This window comes from Lepisma saccharinum, chromosome 5 (assembly GCF_977018435.1).
Source record: "Lepisma saccharinum chromosome 5, izLepSacc3.1, whole genome shotgun sequence".
Lineage (NCBI taxonomy): Eukaryota > Metazoa > Arthropoda > Insecta > Zygentoma > Lepismatidae > Lepisma > Lepisma saccharinum.
Window position 1 is genome coordinate 32,801,398 of NC_139233.1, and position 12,814 is coordinate 32,814,211.

Below are 12,814 nucleotides of genomic sequence, written 5' to 3' on the forward strand. Positions count from 1 at the left end.
ATTTGAAGCAGGATCGCTGTGCTTACCAAGCCGACACGGATTCAAGTTTAGTTGCAATGGTAGAAAGGTATAGTGTGACAATAAGCTTTGGGAGACCTGAAAAGTGAAAAAAAACATTCCTTTCAGTTAATTATTTAATCGTTTATATGAGTTCTTGACCTCATCTTTAATTGGTTGTATTGTGATCGTTCATAATAGCTGGGAGTTTACCCGCTTCGTTTGACAAGCCTACACCGACAACAAACACATGTAGCATTGTGTTCCGACGCTTCAGAGCATCATGCATTGAGAAACAGTTTATGAGACCGTTTCACTTTCTTTCTCACGCATCATGCCCCCCCTCTCCCCCCCTTTACAAACTTTCAACACCCATGAGATTTACGGTTTGTGGCTCGGAACGTTTTTTTCTTTCACTGCAAAAGTCTTCCAAACCTTCCGTGACGACAAAATGCACGCGCATATATAAACCAAAATGACGCTTTCTAGCCTCATTTCCAAACGAGTTGAGTGTGTGGTGCAGTCGCAGTGTGATTAGTTTGATGCTCGAGTGAAGGGACTGTTGCGCCATGGGTGTTAAGCCAACGGTGAGTGATCAATATCCAATCGCTGGACGTTCGGATGTTTGGACCTGGCAGCAGTGTGAGGTCAAGTGTTAACCAGACAAATCTAAGTGATCATCTTTCATGCGTTAATCCGATAAATCTAAGTGATTATCTTACATCTTTGGTGAAGTTTGGCGTTTGGTTGATAACTCAGGAACATGTATCGTGTCAATATCGCTGTTGTACGAGGTTTTCATAGGCGTATTGTGCAATTTTCTACTAATCCATCTCAACAGAGTGGCCAGCATTTTTGTGAGAGGATGAATTTGACCATGAGGGTGTATATAACTCCCTTTCTTAGCCTACGAGTGTCATAATGAGCCATGTACTCGTGTACCCAATATATATTTTATATTTTTGTTATTTGGCTAATTCTGGCGACAAGGATGAGTAGCGATTTGATAAAATTGACGAAGGGACATTCACAAATTACACTCATGACGGGATACGAACTTGGGAATTTCGGTGGTGTACCCAATGGCCTCTCAACTACACTGGGAACTCCACTGTGTGCATTCATTCTTGAAAAAATATATATTTATTAGGACCACAAGTTCAAGTAGGATTTTATTTTCATGGAGGTTCAAGTTTGTTATGTTAAATTACTTATTTATATGAGCAGTAGGGCCAAGTTCAAATACATTTTGGAGAGCGACATTGCAATAAACAATAATATACTGTTCTTTTCAGGAATATTGGGGGCAGCAAGGGTCAAGCCCTTGCCAAATTCGGCGCCAAGGGCATGTCGACGTACTCCCGTAACCAACGGAGATAGTTTTCCAATTTCAGTTTAGAATTTGCTACTTGAATTCTGTAAAACTTAAATAAATTCAATATTCAGGATTTAGTCAAGTGTTATAGTGTTCAAGTGGTAAATATTATTACATAATTGAAAAATGTTATCTAATGGTCACAATAGTAAGTAAACCGTTAGTTACGAATATGATGATAATATACAGATATATATACATTCCAACATAATGAAGTGAACATTCGCTTCAGTACTGCCGCAATTCTTCTCTTTATACAGCAGTATTGTCCACGTTGCAGTTTGACCGAAATCTGTCTTGAAGTTGACCATGTAAGATTACCCTTATTAAACATGTGGTTTCCTCACAAACATGATTGTAGCCATGGCCTTGAAGTTATGACACTAGTGTAGAATGTGTAACCCTTAAGAATGATGGAAGCTAAGCATGGCTTTAGGACAGAGGAAGGCACTGCTGAATACATGGTTTAATATTTGCACTACCAGAAGCGAATGCCTTAAAAGTGTTGCTATGGTAATTATTGCTGATAGTGTTTGGTAATCAAGACTATCGGAATCAGAGATTAGATTGTGGTGATTGTAACTTATTAGCCTACGATTTGTTATTTCTGTTATTAGGTTAAGTGTGATAAAACTGTATTGGCAACAAGAAAGGCAAGGTTATTGACATACGGGTCTGAAGGTTTATCCTGCTAAAGTACGCGCCCCTAAATATACTCTGGAGCAAGCGAAGGAAAACAAGTCTCTGCGCAAGTACCTACGCGAGACGGGAATGGGATTGCGTGGAGGAGGAAGCGACTGCAGTTACCAGCATTCGCAGCAGCGTGTACTGCTTCGCTCTGCCCAGTGACGGATCTACAAGCAGCAAAACCCCGCAGTGCGCGGAAGGGGGGAGGGGCGGATTAAAGTAAGCCTTCAGGGGGGCCCCTAAGCCATGGGCATAGTAGAGGGTTAGTATATGCGTATGTAAAAAAATAAGCGTAGTTATACAGGGATACAGAAACGATTACAATATATAATCAGTTAAAGGTATAGCACCATACCATGATGGCACATTTAGGGGCCCCACATATTTTCGATATCAGACATCTTGGAGGTGATGTGGTAAGCACCACGCTGCGGCTGCCTTTACTCCCACCTCCTGGGTACCCCTACAGCCGCTTATGAGGGGATAGGGTCTAATCGAGCTGGAATTTCACAGTAAATGCAGTGGTGAAGGTTTCTTCAACTTATCTGTAATGACGTCAAAGTTACGATTGCATGATTGTAACAAATTTATCGTTTTCCAGGTGCGAGGAAACAGTGTCACACACACACACTATCACATCAGTTCCTTCCCATTTAAAAATTTTGAGTTTAATTCAATATGACGTTTGGGACACACCAATGTGGTTCCCCTAAGTCTAACCTATATATACGTACCATGAGCAATTGTACCCAGCCTAACTCCTTTACTTTTTATAGGGGGTGTTAAGGGACTTTTGAATCACCCTGTAGGCCCTTATATGTGACTTTGTCAACATGAGATCAAGAATTACACACACGCACATACATTATATATATATGTGTATTTGATTTCATATATTCATATATATATATATATATATATATATATATATATATATATATATATATATACACATGTGTGTGTGTGTAAAGGTGGGTAGGTAGAGAGGTCCTTTGGTAATATCTTGCGGGGTGCCCAAGACTTGTAGATCCGGCACTGACTCTGCCCACTAGATTTCACCACCTTCTCTGCTCCTGAGAGGCTTTGCTCCAGACAAACACGGGACAGAGCATAGTTCGTCGTTTACTGACTGCTGATGTCAAATGTATTTTCCGTGCAAAGAATATTGGTGGTTGGGAGTACTCCTGCTTGAGTCCTGCGAAAGTTTGTTTCAGCTTCTTTTTAAGTTCACTTAATGCACAGAAAGGCTAATCGGAACTGAACCTACAGTTTAAAGTAGGATACGAACAACTATGTACCTTCACCGGACATCGAACCCGTGATTGCCATTGATTGCCATTAATTACAAGGCACCGACGTCACTAACTTAGAGAGCACATTCTTTTCCGTTCGCCACCTGTGCGCCACACGTGCTCTGTAAGCGTCGGTTGCCATCCTCTACCCTCCGCTGTGGCAGCAAAGTCTTCAAATCCTCCTCTTAAAGGAAACGGGGAGAACAAAGAAAGTGCTGCTCCTGCCAGTGGACGGACACACTCATGTGATTGCTACCAAGGTCTTCCAGCAGATGACAGCCCAACCAGTGGGGGGAACAGTACCAGGATAAAAGGACGCAGTGGTACCGTCGTCGCCTTGTAATCAAGGGGTCCCGGGTTCGAGGAACATAGTGGTTCGGATACCACCTTCAACTGTAGGTCCAGTCCCGATTAGCCTTACTGTGCATAAAGTGGACTTAAATCACCAAATCAATCAATGTACCAGGATAAACTTTCTGAAGTATGATAGCGCCGAGGTAAATGCCGTGGTTCAAAAACGTAGAAAGGGCCTATTTTCTGATGGTACAGATGTATAAGGGCCAATGTAATAGGACTAAATCTCAGCTGGGACTCTCCATGTGAACTTCAAGACAGATGCCCAAATGAACAATCATGGACGAGAATGATGGAGAAGTTCATGAATGTAGTAGCAGCCTGGTTCGATTAACACCCCTATGGGAAAATGCATGTGGGGAAGCCGTTATGTATAATACCTGCATTACATATCTAGTTTACAATCTGTACAATGTTACTAATCTCAATGTTTTCTCTTCTCCGCAGCTCCTTATAACTCTCTTTCTCGTGGCCCTCTTGGTGCATATTAATGAGGCAAAGAAGAGGTACGTACAATACTTGTATAAATGCTAGTAACAATAGTTCTTTACTAGTGTGCAATTTTTTTTGGCTATAATCAATTGACTATTCTAACACTGCGTTTCGATACAGGTTTTTGCCCCCTAAGAAGAAAAAAAGTAGAGCTTTGATGTTCTAAATACACAATTGTTATCGAGTTCGAATGCAAAGCTGAAGATGTTATAGTTGTTAATTTATTCGTTGAAATACGTGAACCACATATGAAACCGCGCCTTATAACATCAGTAGGATCAGTTCCAACCACAGGCAAGTTGAGTAGAAAGCTCACTAGAACACGAGTGAATATTTCCATAGAAACGTAACATCGGAAAAGGGCAGAGTAGACTTCTATAATGGCCATTGCTAGTTACGTACACTATTTGCGAAATAAATGAGTGATTCTGCTACCAATTCAAAACACTAAACTGTACACAGGAAAGTGAAGATATTCCTCTTTCGTATGAAAGTACAAGTTTTCTGGTGATGAATCCATCAAAAGGGAGCATTTTACTCGGTTAAGCAATTTGTTACCAAATAGTTACAACAATTTATATATTCATTGTTTGTAATAGTAAAATGATAAGATTTCTGTGTAAATACTTTTTATTCACTAAATAATTCCAGGGAGTAAACCATTTTATGTAGTAAATTTAGGCTACATACGTTACATAATATTGTACTTTTTATAGGCTATTATTGGTGCACTATAGAATAAGAGTGTGTAGATAAAATCCTTCTTGTGTCCTTTTACACCAGTCTTATATTATATCATTGCTATATTTTTGTATTTGTTATTTAGCCTCGCTTTTCTGTTACTTGGCTAATCGCAACGATGAGTGATGACTAAATGAAATTGACGGAGGGACACTCACATAGAATATCATTGTTATAGTATTGTAAAAAAATATGGAGTGTCTAATTCATGAAGCTATATATATATATTATGTGCGCTGTGTTAACATATTGTAATTTGTAGTACCGTCAGTGATATTTTCGGTGTCAAAGGTTCGCATTAAACTGAATTCAGAATTATCATCGGGAAACTTGATCACGGATAGGAAGATGATAGTTTGTCAAGGCCAAGGTCTTATCATGTCGGGGTTTTCCTTTAAGTCAGTGTCAGTCCTTTTATTAGGGCTCTGACTTAGATGGTGACCGCCACGTTATTTTGAGGGTTTTTCCTAATTTCGCCCTTCATTCTTTTCGTTCTTGCTTAAGACGGTGCCCTGGAAACATGTGATCTTAAAGAAATAATTATAGGGTTATTTATTTATCAAATAAACCTAATCTTTCTGAATTTTGCTAAATTTAGGTTTTGAATTTTCTATAAGCATTCAATTTTGTGTTAAATCACTACGTCCCACTAATTATGTTAATTTTTTATTACTTTTGTAAATAATGTTAATATTAAAGCTGCCATAGAAACAAATTGGAAATTCGTTACTAATTTATTATTTTGGATTTATTTAGGGGACGAAATTAAGAACACGTTTTTGGTTTTAACGAAAATAGGTACTTTGAAAATTAATTGTTTTTGGTACTAACAATTGATTACTCAGGCGATTTGGCTTGGTTTCTAGGTAAAGAGGTAGGTAACGAAGTTAAAGTCAAATTTTGTAGCTCTCATGTCCTTTAACACGGTCTCTAGGTACAAAAACATGATGTGGGTACGAAATTTTGGCCCCTTTCCTTAACTCCTTAAATTCCATTATAGTTGTTTCAATTGCAAACATCGGGACTGGCTCATGGACGGAAATATATCAATATGTAGGTGAGATTGATAGTTACTTAACATTACAAATACTGTTGTCGAGTTTGAATTTGTTTACACGATATCCCATTACTTAAATTAGATATATTTTAAATTACACCATTTAATAGATATTAAATGAAAATCATGTAAATCTGTATGCCTTTGGTGCTGTACATTTTATCTAATATTTTCTGCACGACTCGCAACACAATAAAAAATTCCAACCGGAATGTTAAACGAAATGCTCCCATGGAAAGTATAGTATGCTATAAAACTGCTACAAGATGTTTGGAAGTATATACGCTAGCAAATATGATAAAAGAGATGCTTCCGTCTAAATCGGCCCTTAGGCTTAAATTGGTCTACAAACTACTTCATTTTGGCCTGTACAAAATTGACACGGATGGGAAATATCTATTAAATATTTCACCCCTTCTCCCACACACAATAATTAACATTTATAGCTTTTACAAAATTTAAAATTCTACCTATTTCTACATATATTTTCAAATAAAGTGAAGTTTACGTAAAACTATATGTACAGAAATAATAAATGAACATGCTGTATCTGCATATCGAAAGATGCGAGTACAGATGGCGCACTTGTAATAACAGTAGTTTATGCTTCAAAGTGAAAGATACTGGGTTTGAATCTTATATTTGTACTGAGAGAAAAGTAGAAGAAAACGTAACTAGGCAACAGATAACAAATGATTTCTTTAATACTCGTAATAATACCGAAAAATTATATTATCAGGTAGACCTGGTAACAAATATTGACGCAACTTCGATATGTAAGGAAACCCACCAAGATTGCAGAGTACATGAGATGATTAAGCATTATTGCTTACAGAGAATTTTAGGAATTAGAAATTTCAGGATTTTAATAAAGCTTCTGTAATGACCATTTCCAAATCTCTAACGTTGAATCATTTTCTCGATGTTGCCTTTTAATGTGATAAGGTCTAATTTCAATAGTTTGAGCAACCTGCTTGTCATTATGCATATCTACTTGGTGCATTTCACAAGGAGTCAGAATTCGTTTTAAATCCATTCTATGCACACATTGGTTACTCTGAAATGGACCTCCAGTTCAAAGTAATATCCAAGCCACTGTGACATGTGCCTCCACAAATGATGGAACCCGAAACCCCTTGATTACAAGCCGACAGGGTTATCCATACGCTATCGTGAAGGCCCAGTACATATTACAAATCAATTGTCATTGTTATAGGGTACTTACCACTATTGCTTTAACTTGCTCGAGTAGGACTCTATCTCTGACAAGCCAGCACGTCTGACGAAGCCCAGGCACGTGCCACTCTGCGGGTGAAAATGAGACGATGGACATTAACCTTCCCTGAGGGGAGATTACTTCACCTCGACCACATCTATAATTTTATCAGTTTTTGTATTTCATGTACTGTAACTCATTAAATCCATGCAATATCTTTCAGGAAGAAGATCCGAATTCACATCCCTAAGCATGTCCACGTTGTCCATCACAAACACGAGGGCTACTACGCAAGGAACTACGGATATGGAACCTACGGATACAGAGGACCAAACCACGTCGATCACCATGGTTACCGTCACGGACCAAAAGGCCACCACATGATGGAATCCTCACACAGCAACATCCACGAACACTATGTTCCTTACCCATACCCTACTCACCAGCCACATCATTACACCACAACACCCCGTCATTATCATGATTATCATCCTCCTCACGGGCCTCATCATTCTGACGCAACTCACATGCATTCCACTCACAAGCCAACACCCGCATACTCAGGTTCCTCTGAGCAACGGGACGAGCATGCCACAATGAGTGGCATGCCACATCAAATACCACCTCCGCCTCCACCGCCGCCACCACCACATATGCCCTATCCGTATCCAGGCATGTTCCCAATGCCTTATGCTCCTTCATATTCCTACGGGCACATGCCATTCCTTCCATACCCTCCCGTGCCAATGGTGCCACCAATGCCTGGTATGCCTGGTCCGTACCCTATGCCATACAGTTCTCAAGAAAATTATCATTCTTCCGAGGACGGTGCACAAAACAATCCAGACCGTCCTCATGATTCCACAAGGCCTAATTCGCATGATGACGACTTCGACGACCCTCCAAGTACAAGAAGACCTCATCACCATGACTCTTCTGAGGAAGGATCGTCGTTTTATCCTGGTATGTATCCTCATCATTTTGAAGGAAAGAGACCTCATATTTTTGAAGGAAAGAGACCTCATATTCCAGAAGAAGAATCACACAGACCAAGACCTCATCATGATTCATCAGAGGATTCTTCGTCAGAGTCCTCTGGCCACCGTCCTCACTCAGCAGCTTCGGAGCACAACTCTGTCCCCGACAACAAGTACAACTACCCACCTTATGCTTACCCTTACCCCTTCCCTTACCATTACCCGTACGGCTACCCAATGCGAGGTCCGTACTCCTACCACCCTTACCCCAACAGGCCGACAGAGGACACCCAGAAACCACCTCTAGATGTCACGCTCAAACCGCACACTTATGGTTCAGAGGACGACAACCGCGAACCACCTCGGTACCATTCTTCAGGACCGAGCTCTCACAATCCTGGAAAGCACCATAAGCCCAATTCTGGCGATCCTTACGATTCGAGTCTGTACTCTTCAGGTAGCCACAGTTCGTACAAACCTCACAAGGGTCATTCACATCACGAGGCAAGCTCGAGTTCACACAAACCGAGAAGACCACCGAAGAAGCAGAAGTCGAAACCAAGCCACTCGAGCAAATCTGAAGGTCGTCCGCATAAACATCGTCCTCACAAACCGTACGAATCCAGTTCGCACTCACACTTCTACATCAACAAACCAGACTCGCACGTTGAAGGTACCACTACGACTCTGAAACCGTTTGCACCTTTCCACCACGAAACCCACGCAGCGGAAGCATCGTCCTACCATCATCACACCAAGAACAGCTTCAAACCCAGCGGGTTCTTCGAAGAGAACTTCCATCAGAGATTCAAGCAGCAGCAAGGTAACCACGAACACGAATTCAACAAGCTAAAAATGGAGAAGGACAACACGAAGTTAGACCACGTGAAGCACGAGTTCATGAAGCAGGATCCGTTCCTCAGCCAGGACTTGAAGCGAGTCAAGTACAACCACGAGAGCTTCGTGGAAGGTAAGCGACAGCACGAGCCCACGCAGAGACCTTTCCGTCCCACAAAGGCTTCTGCGGTTGCCCAGAGTACCTCATTCAAAACCACTGTCCATCACTCGCCTCGCCGACCTGAGAAACAGCGTCAGAGAGAACCAGAACAGTCAGGTAGCCACAGCAACGATTACGAAGTGGAGGGAGTCATTCTGAAACCATCGAAATCACCACCAGATAACACCGGTAGCTATTCGAACAAAAATAATCGAAACAAGCGTCCGAAAGGTTCAGATCCGAACTGGCCATGGCCGAAATATTTGTGGAAGTAACACACGTGGAAAACGATCTAAAGAAGGCTCTCGAGTTGTAACATAACCTTAACAAGATCTGCCTTGAAGTATGTGCTTCCGTTGTGAAACTATACTCAAGATATTTATTACCTTGCAATGTTGTGAAGTGCAAAGTGGGACATGAACAATGATGTACGTTTTGTGACATTAAAGCCAAAAGTTCAGCAGTAACCACAACGGTAAATATCACTATATCGATACTACAAGCTAATTTGGCAGCATGAAAATAAAAGACTTACATAAAGTCAGACCTGAAACATATAAATTTCATTTTTCAAACGAATGTTAATTGGTTTGCTGCCCACAACAACGAGAAGTTAATATTGTTACGTAAACAAAGGTGTTGCCACTACGGTGGATAAATTATATAAAAAATTATGTTCAGAAAGTGAACCAAAGTATATGCTTCACATGTCAAACTAAATTTCACTACACGTCTATTGAGAGTTGTGGACACTAACCTATGCTTTTGCCATAACTGAAATCGCCTGTTCTATGCTTTATACACAAGTGTGGTTGAGGCACGGTGTGTTTCTAAGTACATCTACGAAACACTAAAGTAAATACTTATAACCTATGTGTGTTTATATTTGCACATAACGTTAACATTATTACAAACTATGGGTCATGCTGTTTGCACATGTAAGGAGATATTCTGGTGTTTATTGTTGACAAATCACGTTGTTACACATGCAAGACCCAATCAACGAATTTCTAGTCATGTTGTTGTTGTATTGTTGTTGTTATTGTTGTATGTTATATAAATATATCATTTATATCATTGTTATATACATTCTTATTTCTATCGAAACAAAATTTTCTGCATACATTCTTGGATGGTTCTGTATAAATCTTGTATGTTTGGCTAAGTTGACGAAATATAGGTACATGCACTAATTATATTGAAAGAAAATTTAAGAACATTATGGTAAAATCAAAAACTTTGTAAATAAGTTAATTTAAAATATTAATAAAATATTAAGAACATCCTTTAAAATATATTTAATTGAATATATTTTATAAGGTATTAAAATTACTTTTGTACATATACGAAAATGAGTTCAAGTTATCTTCTCAATGAAAAAGATAGTCTTGTATAAAGTGAAAATATTAATGTATTTATTAAGCTAAATATAAATTGAACTTAAAATATTGTCTTTTATGTACGGTTATGTATGTTAGTATCTCGATCATAACTAGTAGCTGAAACAATTATCTAATTACGGCTTTGATCGATTTAACTGATTAGAATTTTAGTAAAGAACTTAATATTTAAGATCATATTAACAAAGTACATGAGTAGTAAGAACTGTTAGACAATTGTAATTACGCGTAGTAGGGCTAGGATTTTCATGACAGCATATTTTTTTAGGTAAGGGTGATGTGTTCCCTAGATATATAAAAATCCATATTATGAAGAAACTAATTAAATTAAGGTGCTTTTTAAGGACGTATTTTTGCATATTTGGCGATTTGAGCATATTTTGATGGATTTTCGGTCATATTCAGGATATTTTTGCATTTTCAAGAAATATACAGTCATTTTCGAAGTGGATTCGTTCTTACTCCCATTTTTACTCTAGTTTGTTTTTTTGTTTTTTCTTGCACTGTAGCAAAATCTTTTTCATTTGTATTTGAAAATTTAGAGAAAGTGTTCATTTGTATTGCAACTCAGAGCCCATAAAGTGAATTAAAAATAGTACATATGTGAAAATATCTCAGCATTTAGATATTGATGTTTGAATCAGGCCAATTATAAGGGCATATTTTTCAAATTATAGTGCATATTTTGTAAAATTTTTGGTCATAAGAGCATATTTTATTTTGCATATTTTGGTGATTTTTAGGTCATAAAAATCCAAGCCCTGGCAATTAGTATATATTTTTTCTGATGAATATATTGAGTAACATTTGAAATAGGTTGTCAAGATGACAACATAAACATGACAGAGTTTCCCCAGTGCGTAGTGGTAACGCCGTCGCCTTGTAATTATTGGTCCCGGGTTCGATACCTTGTGAGGGTACATACTAGTTGGGATCTCACTTAAGACTGTAGGTCTAGTCCTATTTGCCTATCTGGGGACTTAAAAAATTCAAACCTGAACACAATTAGATTCTCTCTCAGGTGAATGGAATGTAGAGAAAGCTGTGGATACAAAATATTAGATATCTTAAGAAATGTTTTCATATGCGCTGTGTGCTCGAAGTAGGAACTGTAGCTGTGGGGATGCTTGATCCAACCTTGAGGTTGTACGTTGAACTGGGTTCATGTACAGACTTTAAAACGTGAACATGTGCATACTATTTGAAAGATGACATTAATATACATTATTTTTTATTAGAGCAACTTCCAAATATGCTATCTGAGTGAATGAAGACCTTATTTTCGGTGATGACCTATCTTCGTGACGACATTCTTAGGACCTACATGACAAGTAGCGGGCTCCAGTCTGCAAGGGCAGGCAATGGTAACGATGGGATTCTATGTGCTGACAGGGGCAACCCATCGAAAATCTCACTGGTAGGCCGTAACATTCGAAATTGTCACTCCAAAGCTTTTTATTATTATTATTGCACCTAGTGAATTAGGGTTCATAGCTTTCAAACTGTCAATGAACTGTTTGAATGGGAGCGATTTTACAATACCGGATAATTCCCCGATTTCGTTCATATTTCGCATACTTAATAATTTGGGCCTCCTAATCACGAATCTGCAGTTAATATTTGGCGGTCATGTGCAGAATTTCTGAAAAAAAGGGAGTCCGTGATCGCAACCGACAATGTGCGATTGCTCATTATTTACATTAAGATTTTGTGTTTCCAATACTTAAAAAACGAAATATACATTCCTGATAGTACTACGACCCCAAATTTTAACTGTGTTTGCCTAACCGAACCTAACCTAACCTAACCTTACCGTGAATGGTTTGTGGGGCTATGCGTGAATGGTTTGTGTTTTTCAGTATTAGAAACACAAAATATTCTGGTAAATAATGAGCAATTGTGCATTGTCGGTTGCTATCACGGACCCCTTTATTTCCGAAATTCTACACGTGACCGCCAAATATTAACTGCACATTCGTGATTACGAGTCCTAAATTATTGAGTATGCGAAATATGAACGAAATCGGAGAATTGTCTGGTATTGTAAAATCTTACCTTTGAATGTTGTGGGATTAATTTCATTGATTAATTTGGTTGTTTTTCTGCCACTTTTGAATAATCTCGAAGATGAGGATGATTAATGATATGATGACACTGATGAAGGGACACTCGTAAAGAACAGCCATGCCAAGGTCTAGACTCGTAACCGGAACTCCTCAAATGAAAATG

The 12,814-nt window shown here is 38.9% G+C and overlaps 1 protein-coding gene across 1 annotated transcript; it reads left to right on the forward strand.

Moving 5' to 3' along the window:
* The first annotated feature begins 497 nt into the window (after window positions 1-497).
* LOC145988286 (uncharacterized) lies at window positions 498-10,441 on the forward strand. Its single transcript, XM_083123149.1, has 3 exons — window positions 498-584; window positions 4,153-4,211; window positions 7,435-10,441. Exons 1-3 carry the CDS (start codon window positions 567-569, stop codon window positions 9,458-9,460), a joined length of 2,103 nt encoding a protein of 700 aa, XP_082979275.1. The 5' UTR covers window positions 498-566; the 3' UTR covers window positions 9,461-10,441.
* The last annotated feature ends 2,373 nt before the right edge of the window (window positions 10,442-12,814 follow it).